This window comes from Pan troglodytes, chromosome 20, assembly GCF_028858775.2.
Source record: "Pan troglodytes isolate AG18354 chromosome 20, NHGRI_mPanTro3-v2.0_pri, whole genome shotgun sequence".
In the NCBI taxonomy this organism is placed as follows: domain Eukaryota; kingdom Metazoa; phylum Chordata; class Mammalia; order Primates; family Hominidae; genus Pan; species Pan troglodytes.
In genome coordinates, this window is record NC_072418.2 from 41852176 (window position 1) to 41877651 (window position 25476).

The window sequence follows — 25476 nt, forward strand, 5'->3', positions numbered from 1 at the left end:
CCCACACACTAGAAAACAGAGAAGCAGCTGGAGGCCATCGACCAGCTGCACCTGGAATACGCCAAGCGCGCGGCCCCCTTCAACAACTGGATGGAGAGCGCCATGGAGGACCTCCAGGACATGTTCATCGTCCATACCATCGAGGAGATTGAGGTCCGCATCCCCCGGCCCCCCATCTTCCCAAGAGCCTCTGTGGGGCTGGGCCGCCCCCTCACTCCAGCTCCTCCCCCAGGGCCTGATCTCAGCCCATGACCAGTTCAAGTCCACCCTGCCGGACGCCGATAGGGAGCGCGAGGCCATCCTGGCCATCCACAAGGAGGCCCAGAGGATCGCTGAGAGCAACCACATCAAGCTGTCGGGCAGCAACCCCTACACCACCGTCACCCCGCAGATCATCAACTCCAAGTGGGAGAAGGTGGGCCGGGGCCATCGGTAGGGGCTGGGGCAGGACGGCGGGGCTGGGGGCCACCTCCCTGACCACTCCCACACCGCGTCTCCTCTGCCAGGTGCAGCAGCTGGTGCCAAAACGGGACCACGCCCTCCTGGAGGAGCAGAGCAAGCAGCAGTCCAACGAGCACCTGCGCCGCCAGTTCGCCAGCCAGGCCAACGTTGTGGGGCCCTGGATCCAGACCAAGATGGAGGTGAGGCACGGCTGAGCCCCACAGAGCTGAGAAGGTTCCAAGAGAGCTCCCGTAGTGAGGGGGTCCCCGGCCAGCCCAGGGCCTGCAGACTGAGGCGCCTGGCAGAGCAGGTCCCAATTCTCACCACCCAGGGGCCGTGATCACCCTGCGGGGTTAGGAGAGTCCACAGAGCTTGCGCCTGGAATCCCGGCACCTGGGGAGGCTGAGGCGGGCGGATCGCTTGAGCCCAGGAGTTCGAGACCAGCCTGGGCAACATAGTGAGACCCCAGCTCTACAAAAAATACAAAAATTAGCTGGGCATGATGGTGCGCAGCCCAAGGAGGTCGAGGCTGCTGTGAGCTACGATCATTCCACTGCACTTCAGCCTGACAGCGAGACCCTGTGGTCTCCAGTGGGCTACCTATGGGAGGTGGGTTTGATCCCTGAATGCCCTGGTCTGATGATTGTGAGACTCAGGCACTATTGAACCTCTGATCCTGTCCTCCCAGCTCTAAAATGGGGATGAAAACAGTTACCTTATTACTTCAACAAATGCTTTTTGCACCAACTAACGAGCCACATGAGTGCTGTCATTCTTACAGCAGTTCTGACCACCACTCACCGAGCACTCACTACATACCAGGCAACCAGGCTGGCAGCAGGCAACCTCGTTTAAACCCAGCAAGCCTGAGAGGGGGTCCGGGTGCCAGGCAGGTCAGCCCTGAGGTTCATGCCAGCCACGCAGCATGTGGACTTGTGGGTGCCGAGACATGGAGTGCCCGAGGTCAGGAGCTGCAGCCAGGCCAGGGTTCAGATCCCAACTCTGCCTCTAACAGCACTGAGCTGTCCTCCGTGAGCCTCGGTTTCTACCTCTGCAGTCAGGGCCTGCCACAGCCCTGGCCTCACAGAGAGGTCAAGGGTAAAATGAAGTTGGGCACAGGGAGCGCTTGGCAGAGAAAACCTCCCTGTCATTGTCATAGCTGCTTTAACATGAGAGGGCAGGACCGGAGGGGACAGTCGTGAGCAGTGGGCCTTCCCTCCCAGGGACCCATGGGCCAAGGCCCCAGGCCAGAGGGGCCCCGGGGAAGATGCAGGCCAGCAGCGCGAGTGGGCTCCTCCAGGTGGTCAGTGGGGGCAGGCCCACCAGCCTCACCCCACCGCCTGCACCCACCCCCGTAGGAGATCGGGCGCATCTCCATTGAGATGAACGGGACCCTGGAGGACCAGCTGAGCCACCTGAAGCAGTATGAACGCAGCATCGTGGACTACAAGCCCAACCTGGACCTGCTGGAGCAGCAGCACCAGCTCATCCAGGAGGCCCTCATCTTCGACAACAAGCACACCAACTATACCATGGAGGTGCGCGGCCGCCCCGCCCGCTGGCCTTTCCACCAGCATGGCCGGCTTCCTCACTGGAAATGGTTCGGGCCAGTGAGAAGATAGCTGTCTGCTGTCTGTTGTTTTTCACTCTGTTTAAAAATTATTGAAGAGACCAGCACTTTGGGAGGCCAAGTGGGAGGATGGCTTGAGCCCAGGAGTTCAAGACCAGCCTGGGCAACATAGCAAGACCCTGTCTCTACAAAAAATGAAAATATTAGCCAGGCATGGTGGTGCATGCCTATAGTCCCAGCTCCCCAGGAGGTTGAGGTGGGCAGATTGCTTGAGCCAGGGAGGCAGAGGTTGAGGTCAGCCGAGGTCATGCCACCACACTTCGGTCTGGGTGACAGAGCCAGACTCTGTCTCAAAAAAAAAAAAAAAAGATTGAAAAGACTAGATCAAAATGTTTAGACATTTTTAAAAATTACACTTTCCCTAGCACTGCTCTCATCACCATGACAATGCCCCTCACAGGACAAGCTGTTCTAGGGGCCCACAGAGGGCACCGTTTGCCCTGTGGCCTTAGCAGTATCAGCCTTGCTCAGGGCCAGAGCCAGCCAGCGGGTGCCGGGTCAGGGCAGCAGCTCCCACTGGCTAACACTCCGGGGACATTACAAGCTGGTCGCCGTCATATTGGTAGCTTGAGAAACCAAAAGACTAGACACTCTTGATCCAACCCATACAGGTCCACAGATGCTTCAAACCAGAGTTGACTTTTTTGTTTTTTTCCCCTGAGAGCCAGTGGTGAGACACTGACCAGAGTTTGTCCAAACAGTCTCCACAGGGATCCCGGCACAAGATTCATGGGTCCTTGCCCTTCTGCTGCCCCTGTAGCTGGGAAACACACTTACTGTGGAGACAGACATTGGCAGAGGCAGCAGGGAGGCACCATGGCCCGTGTCCCCTGTGAGGTGTACAGGAGAGCAGGGGCTTTCCCCAGGGCGGGAGGACAGTTCACAGTCCTCCACGTGTGAACCACGGTGAAGACAGTTCACAGCACCCGGCCCACGATCACGCCCCCGTCTTTCCGCAGCACATTCGCGTGGGCTGGGAGCAGCTGCTCACCACCATTGCCCGCACCATCAACGAGGTGGAGAACCAGATCCTCACCCGCGACGCCAAGGGTATCAGCCAGGAGCAGATGCAGGAGTTCCGGGCGTCCTTCAACCACTTCGACAAGGTGAGCAGCCTGCCACCTCCTTGGCCTCTCCCCTCCCGCCGTTGCCGTCCCAGCCCACACCTTCGTCTCTGCATCTGTTCGTCCATTCCCATCACAGTTGCTGAGCGTCGGCCGCCACTCCCAGGGCCAGCAGGGCCCTGCCACTGTCAGGGTGTAGGTGTGCGGCACCAAGACCCCAGCCCGGGCCACTTCACACGCACAGGCAGGGGGCCGGAGGTCCCAAGGCCTGCCCTCTGGGGTGGCATCCTCACCACCCCCAGGGCAGATGAAGTCTCAGCACACCCAGGCTTTGCGACCCGGTCTGTGAACCTGGACACAGACACCCCGCACGGTGCTTTTAGAATTCAGATTTGGTCCAGCAGCCTCATCAGAGGGGCCCTGAGCGCCAGAGTTTGCTGCCATCCCCAGCCCACCCCTGCCGGGCTGACGGACTGAGAAGTGTGCAGCCTCAGCTCTGCACCTGGTGCCCCCAGGACAGGGTACAGTCCCCTCTGTCCCACTCCAAATCCCAAAGGCAAGGAGAACCCCCCCCCACCCTCCACCAGTCCTGGGACTTGTCCTCAGTTCTGTAGCATCCAGCTGCCACCCCTGCTGTGGGCAGAGAGGTCGGGGAGGCCTCTGCCTGCCTTTGAGCTTCCGAGGTTGGGGGCAGGATGAAAGGGGCCCGCGCCGCCCCCGACCCCACGTGTCCCTGGCCATCTCCTTGTCCACGTCGCCTCTAACTCTGTGTTTCCCTCCCCTACGTGTCCCTTCCCCCTGCCCTCTGCATGTGACCCCGATCCCTCATCCTGGTCTCCACGCCGCCCCTCCCGCACACCTGCCTTCGGATGGCCCCGGCAGGATCATGGCGGGGCACTGGGGCCCGAGGAGTTCAAGGCCTGCCTCATCAGCCTGGGCTACGACGTGGAGAACGACCGGCAGGTACTGCACCCTGGGCCCCAGCGGACCATGGCATTAACTGCTCTCTCTCTCCTTCTCTCTTTCTCCCCTCGCCATCCCACCCCTGCCATCCTGTGTGCCATCTCATGGCTCTCTTGCCTCCCTGCCCACATCTCCCTGGACACCTTCCCTCTTACCTGGTCTCTTGGGGCCGCTGTCTACCTGCTCCCCGCCACTGTCCTGTCTGCCTGCTGTGCACATGGGGCGGCCCCTCTTGCCTACTCTGGGCCCGGCCTCCTCTGCTATGCCTGCGTCCTCGGAGCAGAAGCAGACAGGCAGCATGGACTCCGATGACTTCAGGGCTCTGCTTATCTCCACAGGATACAGCCTGGTATGCAGCTCTGTCTCCCCAGCCACCCGCTCCTCCTCCTCCTCCTCCTCCTCCTCCCCCTCCTCCCCCCACCTCTCCCCCTCACCGCCTCCAGAGCTTCCTCGTCCTCGGGGACACTCCTCCGCCCGAGCAGCGCAGCCGTGCCTGCCTCTTCCTCTGCTGCATCTGCCGGGGTGGGGTCCCTCCGATGACTTCCCGAGCCCCCCTTCTTCCCTAGAAGTCTCCAGAGAGAGGGGGCAGCTCTCCCACTCTCTCCCCTTTTTCTTTTTCTTTCTCTCTCTCTTTCTTCCCCATCCTCCAGAGCTAACTCGTGAGCCTGGGCTGAGGGCAGTAGACCCCAGTTCCCTGCTGTGGGAGACCACGAGAGGGGAGGGTGCAGAGAGGCCCTGCTTCCCGGCCTGGGGCACTGGGGGCTTGGAGGCCTGGGTCAGCTGGAGCAGTGGCAGGCTCTGCCCGGGGCCAAGGCTGCTGGAGCAGGCGGGGAACAGGGCGCACGCACACGTGGGTTGGGCCCTACTCTCTCGGCTGTTTCCCTGGAGACCCCACCAGTGTGGGCCTGGCTGCCCCTGCCCCACTAAATGTCGGGTGTCCCCCACCCCACCCTCTCCTTGCAGGGTGAGGCCGAGTTCAACCGCATCATGAGCCTGGTCGACCCCAACCATAGCGGCCTTGTGACCTTCCAAGCCTTCATCGACTTCATGTCGCGGGAGACCACCGACACGGACACGGCCGACCAGGTCATCGCTTCCTTCAAGGTCCTGGCAGGGGACAAGGTGAGCGAGACCCCTACGAGGTGCATGGGGGCTGGCGAGAGGGGTCCCTGCAGTGGGAGGGGCTGAGGGGGCCAGTGTGTGGGTAGGGATGGCTCAGAGTCCCATCCTGCCTGCCCCAGAACTTCATCACAGCTGAGGAGCTGCGGAGAGAGCTGCCCCCCGACCAGGCTGAGTACTGCATCGCCCGCATGGCGCCATACCAGGGCCCTGATGCCGTGCCCGGCGCCCTCGACTACAAGTCCTTCTCCACGGCCTTGTATGGCGAGAGCGACCTGTGAGGCCCCAGAGAGACCCGACCCAACACCCCCCATGGCCTCCAGGAGGGGCCTGGGCAGCCCCACAGTCCCGTTCCTCCACTCTGTATCTATGCAAAGCACTCTCTGCAGTCCTCCGGGGTGGGTGGGTGGGCAGGGAGGGGCTGGGGCAGGCTCTCTCCTCTCTCTCTCTGTGGGTTGGCCAGGAGGTTCCCCCGACCAGGTTGGGGAGACTTGGGGCCAGCGCTTCTGGTCTGGTAAATATGTATGATGTGTTGTGCTTTTTTAACCAAGGAGGGGCCAGTGGATTCCCACAGCACAACCGGTCCCTTCCATGCCCTGGGGATGCCTCACCACACCCAGGTCTCTTCCTTTGCTCCGAGGTCCCTTCAAGGCCTCCCCAATCCAGGCCAAAGCCCCATGTGCCTTGTCCAGGAACTGCCTGGGCCATGCGAGGGGCCAGCAGAGGGCGCCACCGCCACCTGACGGCTGGGGACCCACCCAGCCCCTCTCCCCTCTCTGCTCCAGACTCACTTGCCATTGCCAGGAGATGGCCCCAATAAGCACCCCGCTTTTGCAGCAGAGGAGCTGAGTTGGCAGACCGGGCCCCCCTGAACCGCACCCCATCCCACCAGCCCCGGCCTTGCTTTGTCTGGCCTCACGTGTCTCAGATTTTCTAAGAACCAAAAAAAAAAAAAAGGAAAAAAAACACAAAACAACAAAAACCAAAAAAAAAAAAATCACAAAAACAAAAAAACTATAAAAAAGAATTAAAAACTTACTTTCAGAGAATTACTATTTACTTTATTAACTTACGGATTTATTATATAAATATATATTCACCTAGCAACATATCTCTGCCGTCTCTCCTGCTCTCATAATGAAGACATAGCCGATTCTCTGCCCGGGCCCCTTGCTGATGCTCCTCCGGGTCTGCGTCGGGTGTGGGTCTCTGGGGACCCTCCAGAGGTGGAGGTGGGCTGATGGCCTGGCTGCCTGGTGGTTGATGGTTTTGCTCCCCCTACCTTTTTTTTTTTTTTTTTTTTTTTGAGTTTATTCTGATTGATTTTTTTTTCTTGGTTTCTGGATAAACCACCCTCTGGGGACAGGATAATAAAACATGTAATATTTTTAAGAAGGATTCCTGCAGCATCATCTTTTTTTATTTCTCCTGTGTCTGTCCTCCACCTTCTAGGAGAGCCAGGGCAGAGCTAGCACTGTCTTAAGCTGTCAACGTGGACTAGCTCGTGTCATCTGCTTGAGAGGGGCTGTCGCTGTTCTTGTTTCTGAGTGAGGAGTACACAGGCCAGAGTGGTCGCCCGGCCATGAGCAGTGAGGGCCAGAGACTAGCCCCAGGCAGGTGGATGCCAGAGAGAGTGGCACCCATGCCCGGCAGGGCCTAGGGAGGTGGTCTTGCTCAGCAACCCTGCCCTGAGCAGCAGGTGCACCCATCTGGAGATCCTAGGAGAAGGTGGCCACCTCCATCCACTAAGGAAGAGAAGGAAGACAGTGGCTTGAGGCAGGGAGCTTGCAGGACAGAGCCTGAGCCGCCCTGTCCCTCCCACCTGGCTCACCTGTCTGTGGGTCAGGCAGATGACCCCCTCACCCCCATCCAGGTGCTGGCTGCAGTGGCCTGTGCAGAGAGGGGCAGGGTGAGTGCCCACCAGTCCCCGTACCCCTTCCCCCCATGCCCCACCATGCCGGGGTGGTACTCACAGAAGATGCAGGTGAGGTGGGCCACACAGGACACGAACCGCTCGAAGTCCACACGGAGACGGCTATCCCGGTAGCGGCTGGTGAGGGCCTGGGTCAGCTGGTTGTTCAGGTGGAAGCCTAGGGGGAGGCTGCTTCTGAGCCCAGTGGCCCACAGGGAACCCACCTTGGCATTGCATCCCCACCCCACCTCCTCAGGGAGGACATGAATGCCACAGGGTGTCACATCCCAATTCTGCCCCGTCCCGGCAGGGTGAGTACAGGCTGATCCCTTCAATCCTCTGGGCCTGTTTCCTCATCCATCAAACGGACTAAGACAGCCCCGACCCCATAGGGTGTGTGAAGACAGAACGCTCAGGACAGCGTCTGACACGTGACTCGATGTGTGGGTACTGTTACTCCTTAAATCCTGTGGGGCTTTCTCCTTGCCAGTGGGCACTGGAGGATATTTCTGTGCAGCAAAAAATATCGTCAATCCCATATAGAGTCAGTTTCCTTACAGTCTACCTCAGAGGCGATTTCTAAAGCTGAGAAACCATGTCTGCTGTGGAGTCTCATTGGAGGCTTTTAAAAACCCAAAACAATGGGTTCTTGACCCCTTCTGAGATGCAAGGTTGTGCCTGATGACCTTTGTCTCCCACACGGCCAGACAAACCCAGTTCCAAGTACCGTTTCATGGGCTTCTGCTGCTTCCAAAGCCCATCTTCACCCCCATTCTGTGTGTTCATTCTCTTCACAAATATCTACCAAGTGCCATTTCATGCTGTGCCCAGTGCCAGGTGCTGTTTTAATAGGAGGGCAGGTGGCCTGCAGCCTCTTCCTGCCTGTGTGACCTGCCCCAGGTCACTCCCTCTGGCATTCATCTGCCCTCGGGCATAGGGGTGGAGGCTGCCATGCCCAGGGCTATGGGGAAACCCAGCCAGATGGGGTGGAAGGACCCGAGAAGGTGCTGGAGCCCCTCAGCTGCCACTGCAGGAGAAATTCTCAAGGGCACTTTATCAGTTTCCTTCTTCCTGGAATAACTCCTGGCATGTAACAGGCACTCACTGGTGCCAGATGCGTGAACACAAGCCTGCCACCTGCCACCTGCTGTAAGTCCTTGCTCCCTCACCTCCACTCCTGTCTATCTCCGGCCCAGCCTCTCCCTCTCTGCCCCACGTCTCCCAATCCTTGGCTGTCTCTGACCCCATTTCTCCCCCTTTGACTTGGGCTTTTTCTTTTTTCTTTTTTGAGACGGAGTCTCGCTCTGTCGCCCAGGCTGGAGTACAATGGCATGATCTTGGCTCACTGCAACCTCCACCTCCCGGGTTCAAGAGATTCTCCTGTCTCAGCCTCCCAAGTAGCTGGGATTACAGGCACGCACCACCACGCCCGGCTAATTTTTGTAGTTTTAGTAGAGACGGGGGTTCCGCCATGTTGCCCAGGCTGGTCTTGAACTCCTAGGCTCAAGCAATCTGGCAATCTGCCTGCCTTAGCCTCCCAATGTGTTGGCATTACAGGCGTGAGCCACCACGCCCGGCTGGCTCTTTTGGACACTTGACCACCTTCTCTGGGTCTCACACTCACAGCCACACCCAAACTCTCTCCCTCTGGCTCTCCGACTCCATCACAGTCACCCCAGCCCCCATCTCCCTGTGGCTCCCTCTGCTATGTGGTGGCAGACAGGCCCCAGAGTGGGGTTGGGGATCTGGGAACTCCAAGTTCTGACCCCAGCCCACTCTCCAAATCCCCTCCACATGAGGGTCACAGTCCTGTACTGTCTCATCTGCCTTGGAGCCCATGGAAAGCCTTTCTCTCTGGCTCTCTTTCTTGGTTAGGATGTTGTGCTGGGCTTGTTCCAGCTCATCAGGAGGAACTCAGCCTAGTAGCAGAGGCCATTGGCCGGCTCTCTTTGGGGCTTTTGGTAATGAAAGCTGCATTCTCCAATCACTAAGTGCTATGCCCTGCAGTGCATGGACGACTCCTCACCACCCTGTGTACTGGCTTTTTTTTTTTTTTTTTTGAGAGGCAGGCTCTTGCTCTGTCACCCAGGCACAATCACGGCTCACTGCAGCCTCAGCCTCCCGGGCTCAAGCCATCCTCAAGCCTCAGCCTCCTGAGTAGCTGGGACCATAGGTGTGAGCCACCACACCAGGCCCTGGCCATTTTAGAGAGGAAAATGGAGGCTCAAAGAGATGAAGTCAAGTGCCTAGGGCCCCTCCTGGAGTCAGTAGAATGAGGATTCCAACCCCGGTGCACCAGAATCCAGAACATTCTACCATGCTGCCCTGGGGGCCAGACCCTCTCAGATACCAGCTCCTAATCTTCCCCTTCCTGGAGGGGCCTCTCCCTCCCCCAGAACCCCTACCAGGCACATCCCCCTTTCATGTCCTCCCCACCCCGCACATGCCCCTTGCCCTTCTTCCTTATTTGGCCTCTTTCAGGGTCACCCAACCCCTGCCAGGGACTGGCAACAAGCTAAGGTGTGGGCCTGTGGATGGCCACAGTGCAGACGGCCACAGCTGAGCAGGGGGACTTGGAGACAATGGGATAGGAGAGAACAGGTCCTGTCCCCACGACCACCCCAGGACCCTGTCCACACCTGCTGCATTCAGCGCCAGCCTCAGCTCGTAGGAGTTCATGGTTCCAGAGGTGTCCTCATCGAACTTGTCGAATATGGCCTGGGCAGGAAGGATGAGTCAGGGCTGCCCTCCATGCCCTGAAGAGGGCTGCCAATGGGGCCTCCCAGGCAAGACAGCCTGGTGCCCATCCCAACTCCCTTTCTTCTGGTGTGGACCCCCAGCAAGCAGCCTAGCCACTTGGGACTTCTGTTTCCCAATCTGTAAAATGGGAATAAGAGCAATGACCCAGAGGACAAGCTGAGGCTGGGCGGGGGCAGGGATATCCCAGCCAGATCTCTCCAAGTCAGCCTAGTCCAGTACCCCCTCGTTCCCTGGGGACCTGATAGCCCACAGGGTGCCTATGTCTCTGTTAGTAAAGGTTTCTCTCTTTCTGGGAAGAGGCCCAGTCTCCCACCTCACCTGCCACTCCAGGAGGTGGCCCCAGAGCTGCTGGAAGTGGTGTAAGGCCAGGCTTTGCCCATGCTGTGTTGGGGGTGGGGGGCATCTGGTTAAGGTCTATCTCTCCAGAAGGGGAGGAGAGACCCCAACATCCCTTTCCCCACTCCCTCCCTCACCCAGGCACTGCCCCCCATGTACCCCGAAACACTGCAGCAGCTGCTCACAGGTCCTGAGCCCGATCTCTCTGGGGGTGGAGGTGTGGGCCCTGGCTACAGGAAAAACAAAATCAAACCACGGCACTTCCTGCATTCTGGCCACCACTTTAAGGGCTGGGTGGATGTGACTCCCTTAAGCAGGTGATGTTGTCAGTCCCATATTATAGAAGCCGAGGCACAGGGAGCCAGTGACTGCTGCGCCTAGCAGAGCTGGGATTCAAATCCAGGCAGGGGGTTCCCAGTCTGTGCTCAAGGCAGCCTTGCCTTTCAGCGGAAGGGGAGCTTGCGAGCAGCCGTGGCCCAGGTCACGGGGCCCACACAAGATCCCCTGCAGGGAGATGCTGCCAGGCTGAGCCCTGGCTTCCTGAGCCCAACTCCCAGCAGCGTGGTGGGTTCATAGACATAGGGTGGCACCGGCTCTGGTTGCAGGACCCCTGGCTAAGACCCCTCCTCCTGCCCCTATCCCAGCCAACTCACCAGGCTCCAGGGCAATGCTTAGTAAGGCCTGGAGCTGAGAGGCATTGAGTTCTTCCTCCTAGTCCAGGAAAGAGGGCTTGTGAGGCCATTTACTCATCCAGCTGCTCTGGGCCAAGCCCTAGCCTAGCTAGGGACACGGCAGGGGCTGACAGAGCCTCAGAGCCCTAGCTCCAGGAGTGGGGGAGACAGACCTGTCCCCACAGGGCCAGGGCTGTGACGGGGGAAGCACTGGGCTGTGGGAGCTGGTGGGGGGCCAGCAGACCAGCCTGGGGCAGGGGAGTGGTCAGGGAGAGCTTCCAGGGCTGGACACGTTAGATGAGACCTGAGCCTGGCTGGAGGTGTCAGGAGGGAGAGGGTGGTCCTGGGAGAGGGTATGGACTGAGCCCAAGGCCCTGAGGCAGGGAGGAGCTGTGAGCATTTCAAGAAAAGGTCAGGAGATTTAAGCCCGGAGGGAGGAAAAAGCAAGCAAAATGAGACACCTGAGATGCTGGGGTGGGGGAAGGGGGGTCCCCAAGGGGAGGCCGCAGCGGGATGCTGGGGTGGGGGAAGGGGGGTCCCCAAGGGGAGGCCGCAGCGGGATGCCCCCTCAGTCCAATCCCCCTCCTCACCTCTCCAGCCAGCTCCTGAAACAGCTGCTCCAACCCCAGCTCCAGGGGCAGGTAGGGGCCCTGCCGCATGGCGAAAGTTTAGCGCTGGCCAAGACCCCCACCCCATCCCGCCCCTCCAGGAACAGTCCCCACCTGGAGAGACTGCAGGTCTGCGCTGATCACGTCGTCGATCTCCCTGCAAATTAGATAGGAAGTGGGGAGGGGGCTGTTTGCCCCAGCCAGGGCTGTGTGGGACGGGGTCTCAGGTGAGGAATCGCGTGGGGTCTAGGTAGGGACCATGGAACCCTGGGCTCATCCTCGCGGGGCGGGGCGGGGCGGGGGTTCTGGGGGCGGGGGTTCTGGGGGCGGGGGTTCTGGGGGCGGGGCAGGTCAGGTCTCGGGGGTCTCGGGGGTCTCGGGGGTCTCGGGGCCTGTCTAGGCAGGGATGGGGTCGGATTTGGGTGCCCGAGGCTCACACGGCCGTGTGGCGGCGCTCGGAGAAGACACGCAGAGTGAAGTCGGCCTCGTCGCCGGCGTGGGCGGTGCTCGGCACCACCAGGTAGTGGCCTGGACGCAGGCAGCAGCGGCGGCTCACGTCGCGGCGGGCGCTGAGGGGCGAGCGGTCGGCGCGCAGCAGCCGGGGCAGGAGCGCACGGCTGCGCGGGGAGTCCCAGAGGCCCAGCAGCTGGGGACGGGGCGGCATGACCACGGACCAGGCTCACCCCCGGCCCTTCATCCCCGCACCCTCCAGCGCGCCCCGTCCACCCTGCCTAACCCCTGGTCCACGCCTCCCCTGCCCCCGGACCCGGCTCTGCCCCCCACCCCCAGGGCAGGTTGACCAAGCCCCAGGGCAGGTTGACCCCATCCCAGACTCACCTCCTCTGGAATCTGAAAGAAGCAAGAGCAAGGGGCGTCGGGGCAGGGGAGAGGTGGCCGCCGCTCAGGGTCTCCTCCCTGCCCCTTCTCACCTCTGTGCTCTCTCCCTCCTTCTTCGTCCTATTAGACCCTTATTGAACCTTTGCCCCGCAGTCCCCGACCCAGGCCCTCGCCGACCCCTCCCCAACTCTTCCTTCCCCATCTGCGCTCCCAGCGCCTTCTCTGTATCCTTGGTCCCCTCTGGCCCTTCTAACCCCCAGCCTCTCTCTGTCCCTAACCTCGTCCCTCTGTCTGTCCCTGAGCCCCTCCCTCTCATTCCCTTAGCTCCCTCTCCCCTCTGAGACCTGGCCCCCCAGCCCTACTAGCCCCCTACTCCCCTCCCAGCGCCGTCCCCTCTTGGCCCTGCTCCTCCACTCCTCCTCCACTCCTCCTCCTCCACTCCTCCTCCTCCACTCCTCCTCCTCCACTCCTCCTCCTCCACTCCTCCTCCTCCACTCCTCCTCCTCCACTCCTCCTCCTCCACTCCTCCTCCTCCTCTCCTCCTCCTCCTCCACTCCTCCTCCTCCACTCCTCCTCCTCCTCCACTCCTCCTCAGCCCCACCCCTCCACCGCTCCCCTCTTCCCCCTTGGCCCCGCCCTCCACACCTCCCCTCTTCCCACTGGCCCCGCCCCTCCATGCCTCCCCCGCTCCTTGGCCCGGCCCCGCCCCTCCACCCTCCGGGTTCCCTCCAGCCTCAGCTTTGCCCAGGACCTCACCTGGAATACGTGGAAGCCAACAGTGAGGTAAGTGAGGCCCTTGGCTCTCAGGCGCCGCCGGTTGCGCTGGATGAGGGACAGAAGGACCGTGCACTTGGGCGTGCGGCCCCCCCGCGCTGGGCCCCGTGCCCCTGCAGCCCCCCAGCCCCCCCAAGGCCCTTCCTCATCCTCGTCATCCTCCTCATCAGGCTCCAGCAGCGTTAAACGGAACTGAGGATTGGTCCAGAAGGTTTCTAAGGGAGGAGGAAAAAAGGGGGTTTCCTAGCCGGCCACAGCGCCCCCCACCCCAGGAAGCCTCTCAGGGCCCCTCAGGCCTCACCAGCATTAGGCTGGCTCCCGCCGGAGTTGAAGCCACGCACCCAGCGGCCTTGGAAGGTGTGGACGTGCCAGCCGCCCCGCTCCGGGCTGGGGCCCAGCACCTCCGGGCTCAGCGAGCAGATCTGCACGGTGTCGAAATGGAGGAGGAAGTCCCGCAGCTCCATCCTGCACGGTGGCCCAGTCAGACCCTGCCCGGCCCCACCTCGAGGGGGTCCCAAGATCCCGGAAATGACTCCCAGATCCCAAAGCCCCTCACATTTCTTAAATATTGTCAAATACCCTTCAGGCTCCAGAAATGAACCCCAAATGCCTGGGCCTCTAGCTCTGCCAAATTCCTCCAAGTCCTCAGACATGCCCCACAAATCGCCAAGATTCACAAGCTGCCCCCAAATATCATTAAATTGCCACCAACCCCCAAACAGCAAGACCCTCAGACTCTAAATTACCAACAAGTACCCTTCAGCCCCTTAACATTGCCAAATCTCAAGAAATGCCCCAAATATCATCAAGCCTTCCTCCATTGCCCTAAATACTGCCCATCCCTTTCAATCCTCCACAGATAACTAGGCCTTCAAATTCCCCTCATATTACTACTTTTTTAAACCCACTCCAATCAGAGGTTCTCTAATATTACTACCAATTCTTCCTTGATTTCCCAAAATAGAACCTGGCCCCAAAATTACCACCGATGTACACAGTTTCTCCCTATTAGGACCCATCCTTCAACTGGGGCTCGCCCTCCCTGAACCCCTTGGCACGGAGACCCTCCCAGAGGCAGAGCTGGGACCCTGACGAACTGACCAGAACTCGCCATCCTCCTTTTTCACCAGCAGGGCATCACGGCACTCGGTGGGGAGTGTGTCCCAGCGTGGGCAGCTGGAGAGACTGTGGTGTGAGGGGCGGGCAGGTGGGGTCCAGCCCCACACCCACCCCAGACCCATCCCACCTGTCGCTCCAGGCCCCCGTCCACTCCACGCGGCCCCATGGGTTCCGCAGCCGCAGCAGCCGCACCTTGGTGAAGCCCAGGAACACCTGGGGCAGCATCGTCAGTGGGGGTGATGCCTGGACATGGCCTGCCACCCCACCCATGGGGAACACTTACCTTGTGTGTGCCCGTGATGGAATACGCATGTCCCTTTACCAGGCCTTCTTCTGTGCGGTACTCACCCCGATCACTCTGGGCAGGGGATAGGATGGTGAGGCCGAGGTAGGGGACAGGAGGGCAGCTGCTCCTCCCTGCCCCCAACCTCCTGCCACCAAGGCAGGAGCCAACCAGAGCACTGAACTGAATGGCACGCAGCTCAGAGACCATGTCAGGGTTAGTGACTGAAGGCGAAAGAGAAAAGGAGAGGAAGGGAGATGGAAACGAGACAAAAGGAGATGGAGGTACGGGCTCACGCCTGTAATCCCAGCACTTAGGGAGGTCGAGGTGGAAGGACTACTTGAGGCCAGGAGTCCAAGACCAGCCTGGGCAACATAGCAAGACCCCAAGTCTACAAAAATTTTAAAAATTCAACAGGTGTGGTGGTGCACACCAGTGGTCCCAGCTACTCTGGAGGCTGAGGCAGTAGGATCCCTTGAGCCCAGAGGTCAAGGCTATAGTGAGCTATGATGACACTACTGCACTCTGGCCTGGGTGACAGAGTGAGATGAGACCCTGCCTCCAAAAACAAAAACAAACAAAATAGATGGAAAGAGGCCTGTTGTGGTGGCTCACACCTGTAATCCCAGCACTTTGGGAAGCCGAGGCAGGCAGATCACAAGGTCAGGAGATTGAGACCATCCTGGCTAACACGGTGAAACCCCATCTCTACTAAAAATACAAAAAACTAGCTGGGCGTGGTGGCGGGCGCCTGTAGTCCCAGCTACTCGGGAGGCAAAGCAGGAGAATTGCTTGAACTTGGGTAGCAGAGGTTACAGTGAGCCAAGGTCGTGCCACTGCACTCCAGCCTGGGTGACAGAGCAAGATTCCGTCTCAAAAAAAAAAAAAAAAAAAGATGGAAAGAGGAGAGAGACAGAGACAGAGACAAAGAAAGATACAGAAGAGAGAAACAGACACAGAAGAAAAAGAGAAGCAGTAACTCAGAGGATTTAAGTAAATGAATGAGTGAAGGAGTTAGACCAACTCAGTGAATGAATGAGTGTGTCATGGGGTCACAGATGAACACATGACCCAAGCTAAGCCCACAAGAATCAATCCTGGGACTTTTACTGAAATTCTCAGAAAGAGGCACTTTTTTTTTTTTTTTAAATAAACCCTAGGGTGGTAGGAGATACCTGCAGCTATGGGGGACCCTTTTATGCCCATGAGGGGAGAGCCTGGCTGAGAGTGACACTAACACAGAATGAGAAATAAACATAGTTGCAACACCCTCAGCATCTGGATCCAGCTGTGCCTGAAGCCCCTGATTCATGAGAGCAAATGAATTTATTTTTGACTAGTTAGATTTATGAGCGAGCCTAAGCCAGTAACAGAAGCAGAGAAGAGAACAGAGGAAGCACTCCGCCCACCCCACCACACCCCTGACTGTGTTCTGGTCCTGGTGGGGGTTCCGCATGCGAGTCCAGGTCTCTTACCAGGGCAGTGGCGCCCACGAGGGACTCCTTGGCCAGGGCATGGCGCAGGGCAGAGAAGAGCCCCATGCTGTTTTGTCTCAGATAGAGCACCTCGCCCACGCCGCCTGTGAAATCCACAAAAGCCTCATTCATGTGGCCGCCCCGCATCACCTCATAGGAGCCATGGAGCCTGTGGGGGCAGATCTGGGGTGAGGGTTGAGGCAAGTAAAAGCATCTCAGGCACCCTTGCCCTGGGATCTGCAGGGGCCTGTGTCTCAGGGTGTGGAATCCCCAGGGGAAATTCCTGAAGTTTTGAGACTTTTTCCAGGGTCACCCTGTGGCCCAGGCCGGAGTGCAGTGGCGTGATCTCATCTCACTGTAGCCTCAAACTCCCGGGTTCAAGCGATCCTCCTCCCACCTCAGCCTCCCGAGGAGCTGGGCCCACAGGTGCACACCACCACACCCAGCTAAAACAATTTCAGACTCTTGGCCAGGCATGGTGGCTCACGCCTGTAATCCCAGCGCTTTGGGAAGCCGAGGCAAGTGGATCACCTGAGGTCAGGAGTTTGAGACCAGCCTGGCCAATACGGTGAAACCCCGTCTCTACTAAAAATACAAAAATTAGCTGGGCGTGGTGGCACATGCCTGTAATCCCAGCTACTCGGGAGGCTGAGGCAGGAGAATCGCTTGAACTCGGGAGGCGAAGGTTGCAGTGAGCCAAGATCACGCCATTGCACTGTAGCCTGGGCAACAAGAGTGAAACTCCATCTTAAAAAAAAAAAAAAAAATTCAGACTCTTGACAGGGGGAACTGTGGCACACACAGAAGCCCTTGGAGATTGGGCCTGTGGTCCTTGGGGTGACCAGGACTTCGGTTTGGCGGGGGGCATAAGAGAGCTGTGTTAGAATTCTGAGAGTCCTGGTACCGTCTGAAACCTTGAACCTCTGGTAGATGTCCGCTTTGGGGGATCATCCCTATGGGGGCTTGTCAGGAATTTCAGAGCCTCAGAATGGGGAAAAGGCAAAGATTTGAGGGTCCCAGGGTGACACCCAATATTTTAGGGGTGCTTTAGATTTCTCAATGGACCAGGAGAGACAATCTAAGATATACAGCTCACCCGAGGGGATAAATCCCAGATTTGGTGAATCCAGGGCCTGATATATGAGATTTCAGGATCCTTAAGAATTATGAGTGACTGGGGGTCTCCAGGAATGTTGTGTGTGAAATACTGATGGAGAGAGGGGTTTAAGATTTGAAGGTACAGCTGAGCACGGTGGCTCACACCTGTAATCCCAGTACTTTGGGAGGCCAAGGAAGGTGGATCACCTGAGATCAGGAGTTGGAGACCAGCCTGACCAACATGGTGAAACCCCATCTCTACTAAAAATATAAAAATTAGCCAGGCATGGTGGTGCGCTCCTGTAATCCCAGCTAGTCGGGAGGCTGAGACAGGAGAATCGCTGGAACCTGGGAGGCAGAGGTTGCAGTGAGCCAAGATCGCGCTACTGCACTCCAGCCTGGGCGACAGAGTGAGTGAGACTCCGTCTCAAAAAAAAAGAAAAAAAAAAAAAGACATGAAGTTGCTCAGGTGATGTTGTGATATGAGGGTTCTGGCGGTTGTCACTTGGTTTGGGATTCTTGGTGGGGTGTTTGGAGGATTGCAGAGCTTGGGGGACTCTGGGTCCCCCTGTGGCTTGATGCCTGCTGTGGGGACTTAGGGCTGCAGCTGGTTGGAACTGGGGTCCTCACTTGGCGTAGGCCTTCTCCAGGAGTGGGGCCCAGAACTCATTCCGCTGTTCCGAGCGCACGAACATCAGCTTCCCCTCACGCACGGGCAGCCTGTCATCCACCACGACGTCCATCCAGCGGCCAAACTGCCAGAGCTGGTGGGAGAAGATGCAGGGCCGGACTCGGCTTCCAACCTCCAGCCCTGCCTGGGCCCTGCCTCTGCTGTGCCAGTCCCAGAGTCAGGAATTACAGCCCCAAGTCAACGTTAACTATGAAATCCATATGGCTGGCCGGGTGCGGTGGCTCACATCTGTAATCCCAGCACTTTGGGAGGCCGAGGCGGATGGATTACGAGGTCAGGAGTTCGAGACCAGCCTGGCTAAGATGGTGAAATACCATCTCTACTAAAAATACGAAAAAATTAGCTGGGCATGATGGCGGGTGCCTGTAATCCCAGCTACTCAGGAGGCTGAGGCAGAGAATTGCTTGAACCTGGGGGCGGGGCGAAGGTTGCAGTGAGCCGAGATTGTGCCACTGCACTCCAGCCTGGGTGACAGAGTGAGATTCCATCTCAAAAAAAAAAAAAAGAAAAATCCATATCACCAAGTCACCATGGGGGAAACTGAGGCATGGGCAGAGGAACTGAGCTGTACCTGGAAGTGGAAGACGCCTGTGTAGCCATGCTGGAAATCCTGTCCAGGAGGGACCACCCGGCGCAGGAGCCGGGGATACAGAGTAAGGGAGGCGGCGGCTGCAAGGAACCAGCAGTTACCTGGGAGGAGAGGCCAGGATTAGGTGAGGATGGAAGGAGGGAGGCCTGGTGCGGTGGCTCATGCCTCTAATCCCAGCACTTTGGGAGGCCAAGGCAGAAAGATCACGTGAGCCTAGGAGTTCAAGACCAGCCTGGCCAACATGGCAAGACTCCACTACAAGAAAATTTAAAAATTAGCTGGGCATGGTGGCATGCACCTGTAGTCCCAGCTACTTGGGAGGCTGAGGCAGGAAGATTGCTTGAGTCCAGGAGGTTAAGGCTGCAGTGAGCTATGATGGTGCCACTGTATTCCAGAATGGGTGACAGAGTGAGACCCCATCTCAAAAAAAAAAAAAAAAAAGGAAGGAAGGAGGGAGGAGGGAGAGAGAGGCCTAGGGAGAGAAGAGACTGAGGAGGGATCCAGGGGCCGGGAGTGGGTGGACGAAGGGATGGAGCTGTCAGGATCTCAGCTGAAACTAGCTGGATCTGAGGACTCCAGGTGGGTTCAGGGTCTCACCCAGGCTCCCCTGACACACGTCTGTGCGGCTCATGTCTTCACAGATGAACTTCGGCTCAGCACAGAACTCCTGTGGGTGGTGGGGGATTCCAGGCCTCAGCCCGAAAAAGCGAGGAAAGGTCACATCCAGAGGAGTGAGGGCCTCCAAGCCCATGAAAGGCCTGGAAGCCTGTGGGCAGGAGCATGGCTTCCCTGGGTCTCCAGAAGCTGTGCTGAGCCACTCCCATGGTAGCCCCCTCCTCCCTCAGACCTGGGAGTCCAGGCCCCAGCCCCTCCTCCCTCAGACCCAGGAGTCCAGATCCTCAGCACGCTCCTCCCTCAGACCCAGGAGTCCAGGCCCAGCCCCTCCTCCCTCAGACCCAGGAGTCCAGGTCCAGCCCCTCCTCCCTCAGACCCAGGAGTCCAGGTCCCGAGCCCCTCCTCCCTCAGACCCAGGAGTCCAGGCCCAGCCCCTCCTCCCTCAGACCCAGGAGTCCAGGCCCAGCCCCTCCTCCCTCAGACCCAGGAGTCCAGGTCCAGCCCCTCCTCCCTCAGACCCAGGAGTCCAGGTCCCGAGCCCCTCCTCCCTCAGACCCAGGAGTCCAGGCCCAGCCCCTCCTCCCTCAGACCCAGGAGTCCAGGCCCAGCCCCTCCTCCCTCAGACCCAGGAGTCCAGGCCCAGCCCCTCCTCCCTCACACCCAAGAGTCCAGGCCCAGCCCCTCCTCCCTCAGACCCAGGAGTCCAGGTCCCGAGCCCCTCCTCCCTCAGACCCAGGAGTCCAGGTCCAGCCCCTCCTCCCTCAGACCCAGGAGTCCAGGTCCCGAGCCCCTCCTCCCTCAGACCCAGGAGTCCAGGCCCAGCCCCTCCTCCCTCAGACCCAGGAGTCCAGGTCCCGAGCCCCTCCTCCCTCAGACCCAGGAGTCCAGGTCCCGAGACCCTCCTCCCTCAGACCCAAGAATCCAGGTCCCCAGCCCCTCCTCCCTCAGACCCAGGAGTCCAGGTCCAGCCCCTCCTCCCTCAGACCCAGGAGTCCAAGTCCCCAGCCCCTTCTTCCCTCAGACCCAGGTGTCCAGGCCTTGGCCTCTCCTCCCTCAGATCCAGAAGTCCAGGTCCAAGCCCCCTCCTCCCTCAGACCCAGGAGTCCAGGTCCCCAGCCCCTCCTCCCTCAGACCCAGGAGTCCAGGTCCCCAGCCCCTCCTCCCTCAGACCCAGGAGTCCAGGCCCAGCCCCTCCTCCCTCAGACCCAAGAGTCCAGGCCCAGCCCCTCCTCCCTCAGACCTAAGAGTCCAGGTCCCGAGCCCCTCCTCCCTCAGACCTAAGAGTCCAGGTCCCGAGCCCCTCCTCCCTCAGACCTAAGAGTCCAGGTCCCGAGCCCCTCCTCCCTCAGACCTAAGAGTCCAGGTCCCGAGCCCCTCCTCCCTCAGACCAGGGAGTCCAGGCCCCCAGCCTTCCTCCCTCAGACCCAGGAGTCCATGCCTCCAGCCCCTCCTCCCTCAGACCCCAGAGCCCAGACCCCAGCCACACTTTACATGGGGCCTCATCCATTTCACGCCTTTGGCCTTCTCCGAGTCTGGCCCCAGCTGGTCATAGCCAAGGGCATCAGGGCCAGCAGGGAAGTAAGGGTCGCGGAACAGGATCCCCGAATCCAGGCAGGCTGCCCGAATTGCCTCATAGCTCTGGCCCCGAAAAAGCTGCAGGCGCCCGCCTCCGACCCCAGCCTCCTCATCCACGAGCTGGATGGTGACCCTCCCACTGCTGGATGCCATCTGGACACTGGCCTCACAAGCCAGCACCAGGCCCTTTAACCTCCTGAGTCACGGGGGTGGGGCCTCTCCTCCATTGGAGCCCCAGTGGGGTCTTTAGGCAATGAGGAGCCTTCCCTCGTTAATATTAATTGATGGTTTGGGGTGCTGGGGAGCAGGGACGCCTCTTCAGTAGTTTTCTTCCCAGGGCGTGGGGCCTTCAGTTGTGGCCAAGGTAGCAGCTTAATGGGCTTGGCCAGCAGCAGGAGAGAAGGCGGGCAGAGCTGAGGGAGGACCGGCTGCCACTGTCAGAGCACCAAGAAGGAGGTCAGTGTGGGGGTGAGCTTCTGCCTACTTATGCCTGTGGGGCTGGGGAGGGAGGCGGGTTTACCTCAGTGTCTCTATCTCTCAGACTGCCTCTCTTCCCCTCCCTCTGACAGTTTCTCTCTCCCCGCCTTCATGTTTCTTCTCCATCAGTATCTGGAGTGCAGTGGCACGATCTCAGCTCACTGCAACCTCCGCCTTCTAGGTTCAAGTGATTCTCCTGCCTCAGCCTCCCGAGTAGCTGGGATTACAGGCTCGTGTCACCATGCCCGGCTAATTTTTGTATTTTTTGTTAGAGAAGGGATTTTACCATGTTGACCAGGCTGGTCTTGAACTCCTGGCCTCAAGCAATCCGCCCACCTTGGCCTCCCAAAGTGCTGGGATTACAGACGTGAGCCACTGTGCCCGGTCAGGTTTTGTTAATTAAAAAAAATTTTTTTAAAGTAGAGCCAGAGGGGTGGCGGGGGGCGGTCCCATATGTTCCCCAGGCTGGTCTTGAACTGCTGGCCTCAAGTGATCCTCCTGCTTCAGCAGCCTCCCAGAGAGCTGGGATTACAGATGTGAGCTACTGTGCCTGGCCCTTTCTTGTTTTTTGTTTCTGGCAATATTTGTGTCTCTGTATTTCCCCAACTCCACCCCTCTCCCCACCCCACCCTCTTTTTTTTTTTTTTTTTTTTTTTGTAGAGATGGGGCGGGGAATCTCACTTTGTTGCCCAGACTGGTCTCGAACTCCTGGGCTCAAGTGATCCTCCCCGCTTGGCCTCCCAAAGTGTTGGGATTACAGGCGTGAATCACCATGCCTGTCCCCTCTCTCTCTGTGTCTCTTTCAGCGTGTGTCTGTTCCTCTCTGTACCTGTCAGACCCAGGAGTCCAGGCCCCCAGCCCCTCCTCCTTCAGACCATGTCAGTGTACCTTGTGTCTGCCTCCCTGTCTCTTCCTCTCCATCTTTCTGTCTGTCCCTGTAACCCATATGTGGCTCCTCCATCATCCACCGAGGGACCCTGAGCTCCCCTCCGCTCACGCCCCCTAAGCCCTCAGGATGCGCCTCCTCCCCTCCCCGACAAGGTAGACTCAGCCTGCTTGCCCAGGGAGGCTGACCCTGGAGGGATGGCTCTGTACCTCTCCTGTGCTGGGAGCCATCTGGTGACCATGATGCCCTGCCCTGGCCCACGCCACTCAGAGTCTGGATGGAGCAGTATTTCCCCCAAAGGACTCTGGAGCCATTGGAGGAAATGGGAGAAACAGGTACGGAGATGCCAGAGCCTCAGCAGTGCTGGTCCCAGCAGACCTTCCACCCTCGTTGAGGGTGTCTGCTGCCCTCCCAGAGCCTTGTCACCTCCACGCCACTCAGATGTCCCTCAAGCCTTTTGGCCTTCTTCCCTCCAAGTGGACCCACAAATATTGTCCAAGCCGCCCACGTACACGGCTACCAAAAGTGGGTTACAAAACAGGCTTTCTGGCTGGGCGTGGTGGCTCATGCCTGTAATCCCAGCACTTTGGGAGGCCGAGGCAGGCAGATCACCTGAGGTCAGGAGTTCGAGATCAGCCAGGCCAATGTAGTGAAACTCCGTCTCTACTAAAATACAAAAATTAGCCAGACATAGTTGCGGGCACCTGTAATCCCAGCTACTCAGAAGGCTGAGGCAGGAGAACCGCTTGAATCTGGGAGGCGGAGGTTGCAGTGAGCCGAGATTGTGCCACTGCACTCCAGCCTGGGCAACAGGGCAAGACTCCATCTCAAAAAACCCCCCAAAACAGGGCCGGGCATGGTGGCTTATGCCCATAATCCCAACACTTTGGGAGGCTGAGGTGGGCAGAACACTTGAGGCCAGGAGTTCAAGACCAGCCTGGCCAACATGGTGAAACACCATCTCTATTAAAAATACAAAAATTAGGCTGGACGCGGTAGTTTACTACGCCTGTAATCCCAGCACTTTGGGAGGCCGAGACGGGCGGGTCAGGAGTTCCAGACCAGCCTGGCCAACATGGTAAAACCCCATCTCTACTAAAAAATACAAAAAAATTAGCCGGGTGTGGTGGCACGCACCTGTAATCCCAGCTACTCAGGAGGCTGAGGTAGGAGAATCGCTTGAACCCGAGAGGTGGAGGTTTCAGTGAGCCAAGACTGCACCACTGCACTCCAGCCTCGGCAACAGAGCAAAACTCCATCTCAAAAAAAAAAAAAAAAAAAAAAAAAAAAAAAGGCTGGGCATGGTGGCTCAAGCCTGTAATCCCAGCAGCACTTTGGGAGGCCAAAGCAGGCAGATCACGAGGTCAGGAGATCAAGACCATCCTGGCTAACACGGTGAAACCCCATCTCTACTACAAAAAATACAAAAAATTTGCCAGGCATGGTGGCGGCCACCTGGAGTCCCAGCTACTTGGGAGGCTGAGGCAGGAGAATGACGTGGACCCAGGAGGCGAAGCTTGCAGTGAGCCGCCACTGCACTCCAGCCTGGTTGACAGAGCAAGACTCTGTCTCAAAAAAAAAAAAAAAAAATTAGCTGGGCATGGTGGTACACACCTGTAATCCCAGCTACTCAGGAGGGTGAGGCAGGAGAATCGCTTGAACCTGGGAGGCGGAGGTTGCAGTGAGCCAAGATCACACCACTGCACTCCAGCCTGGGTGAGAGAGTGAGACTCCATCTCAAAAAAAAAAAAAAAAAAAAAAAAAATTGTTTTCTTCGTGTAGGATTGCCAAGCCCACCCCAGCCCCACGGGAGTCATATGGGAGTGCTTCCAGCCTGCCGGGATTAGGAGCCACAGCACCTGGGTTCCAATCCCAGCTCTGCCACCTACACCTGTGTGTCTTTGGGCACATCACTTAACTTCTCTGTGCTTCAGTTTCCTCATCTCTGCAATGCGGATGATGATAGGGCGTACCTCGGAGGGTTGCTGTGGGAAGCGAATGAGTTCGTACGTGGGATGAGTTCAGAGAAGTGCCTGACACAGAGTCGCTGCTCACTGCACGAGGCATTGACCATGCCTTGGCGTTCAAGAGTGTCTGCTGCCCTCCCAGAGCCTTGTCACCTCCATGCCACTCAGATGTCCCTCAAGCCTTCTGGCCTCCTTCCCTCCAAGTGGACCCACAGATATTGTCCAAGCCGCCTACGTACATGGCTACCAAAAGTGGGTTACAAAACGAGCTTTCTGGCTGGGCGTGGTGGGTCACGCCTGTAATCCCAGCACTCTGGGAGGCCGAGGTGGGCGGCCTCGGCCATCCACAGTCAACGTGTCTCCTTGGATCTGGGCTGCTGTTTCTTTCACTTGTTTGTTGGTTTATTTTTTGGGACAGTCTCGCCTTGTCACCCAGGCTGGAGTGCAGTGGCGTGATCTTGGCTCACTACAACCTCCGCCTCCCACGTTCAAGTGATTCTCCTGCCTCAGCCTCCTGAGTAGCTGGAATTACAGGCATGTGCCACCACGGCTAGCTAATTTTTGTATTTTTAGTAGAGACAGGGTTTCACCATATTGGTCAAGCTGGTCTTGAAAGCCTCACTTCAGGTGATCCACCCGCCTTGGCCTCCAAAAGTGCTGGGATTACAGACGGGAGCCACCGCGCCATGTCTTGCTGTTTCTTTTTTTGTATTGTTTTGTTTTGTTTCTGAGACAGGGTCTGACTCTGTTGCCCAGGCTGGAGTGCAGTGGCACAATCTTGGCTCACTGCAGCCTTGACCTCCCGGGCTCAAGCAATCCTCCTGCCTCAGCTTCCTGAGTAGCTGGGACCACAGGCTTATGCCACCATACCCAGCTAATTTTTAGACTTTTTGGTGGAATGGAGTCTCACTTTGTTGCCAGGGCTGGTCTTGAATCCCTGAGCTCAAACAATCTTCCCATCTCAGCCTCCCAAAGTGCTGGGATTATAGGCCTGACCCACTGCACCTGGCCAGATGTACAACTTTCAAACCACTGAAGTAGCTTAAAATGAAAGGAAAAGAAAATGTAATCTATTTGGCATTGGTCAAAAAGCAAAGGAAAATGCAGCGAATCATAGAAAATAAAAGCAAAAAGCATCACACAATGACCTAAATAAAACCAAGCATATCAGTTATAACAACATTATGCAAATGTGTGAAACGTACTTGGGAACGTCAACAAACAAAATTCAACTGTTGAGCTTTCAAAACACTTTCCAAAGATAACACCACCAAGTTTTAAAATAAAAGGATTAGAAATAGCTATCAGTCAAAAGCAGATACACAAAAATCAGGGCAAATCTAATATTAGAGAAAACCGGATTTAAAGCAGATAGCATTACTTTGGACAAAAGGAGTTATTTTCTATTGATAAAGTGTATGATCCAGAATGAAAAGTGATTGGATGGGTGCAGTGGCTCATGCCTGCAATCCCAGCACTTTGGAAGGCTGAGGCAGGTGGATCACTTGAGGTCGGCAGTTTGAGACCAGCCTGGCCAACATGGTGAAACCCCATCTCTATTAAAAATACAAAAATTAGCTGGGCAT

At 57.9% G+C, this 25476-nt stretch overlaps 2 protein-coding genes across 11 annotated transcripts in view; one reads left to right on the top strand and one right to left on the bottom strand.

The window, feature by feature from the left end:
* The window catches only part of ACTN4 (actinin alpha 4), an 82701-nt gene extending 76086 nt beyond the window's left edge, over positions 1-6615 (top strand). For 4 of the 8 annotated variants that reach the window (XM_003954372.6, XM_016935857.3, XM_063801655.1 and 1 more), the window contains exons 14-21: positions 13-153; positions 233-415; positions 507-641; positions 1800-1979; positions 3031-3177; positions 4018-4098; positions 5062-5220; positions 5340-6615. In XM_003954372.6, coding sequence (XP_003954421.1) covers positions 13-153; positions 233-415; positions 507-641; positions 1800-1979; positions 3031-3177; positions 4018-4098; positions 5062-5220; positions 5340-5498 — 1185 coding nt within the window. In that variant the 3' untranslated portion in view covers positions 5499-6615. Of the gene's footprint in view, positions 1-12; positions 154-232; positions 416-506; positions 642-1799; positions 1980-3030; positions 3178-4017; positions 4448-5061; positions 5221-5339 lie in introns of all 8 variants that reach the window. The other 4 variants (XM_016935858.4, XM_016935859.4, XM_016935861.4 and 1 more) reach the window with 3 other exon arrangements.
* The window catches only part of CAPN12 (calpain 12), a 33807-nt gene continuing 14831 nt past the window's right edge, over positions 6501-25476 (bottom strand). The window contains exons 1-22 of one of the 3 annotated variants that reach the window (XM_063801656.1): positions 21081-21655; positions 20477-20994; positions 18968-19037; positions 18353-18471; positions 17721-17854; positions 15993-16161; positions 14518-14592; positions 14362-14447; positions 14217-14291; positions 13417-13580; positions 13098-13330; positions 12342-12353; positions 11942-12150; positions 11619-11661; positions 11487-11546; positions 10879-10936; positions 10385-10455; positions 10208-10270; positions 9769-9847; positions 7191-7307; positions 7049-7107; positions 6501-6962 (exon numbers count right to left, since the gene is read on the bottom strand). In XM_063801656.1, the coding sequence (XP_063657726.1) occupies positions 6936-6962; positions 7049-7107; positions 7191-7307; positions 9769-9847; positions 10208-10270; positions 10385-10455; positions 10879-10936; positions 11487-11546; positions 11619-11661; positions 11942-12150; positions 12342-12353; positions 13098-13330; positions 13417-13580; positions 14217-14291; positions 14362-14447; positions 14518-14592; positions 15993-16161; positions 17721-17854; positions 18353-18471; positions 18968-19037; positions 20477-20713 (2160 nt within the window). In that variant the 5' untranslated portion in view covers positions 20714-20994; positions 21081-21655 and the 3' untranslated portion in view covers positions 6501-6935. Of the gene's footprint in view, positions 6963-7048; positions 7108-7190; positions 7308-9768; positions 9848-10207; positions 10271-10384; positions 10456-10878; positions 10937-11486; positions 11547-11618; positions 11662-11941; positions 12151-12341; positions 12354-13097; positions 13331-13416; positions 13581-14216; positions 14292-14361; positions 14448-14517; positions 14593-15992; positions 16162-17720; positions 17855-18352; positions 18472-18967; positions 19038-20476; positions 21656-25476 lie in introns of those variants that run through there. The other 2 variants (XM_024351309.2, XM_054673421.2) reach the window with 2 other exon arrangements.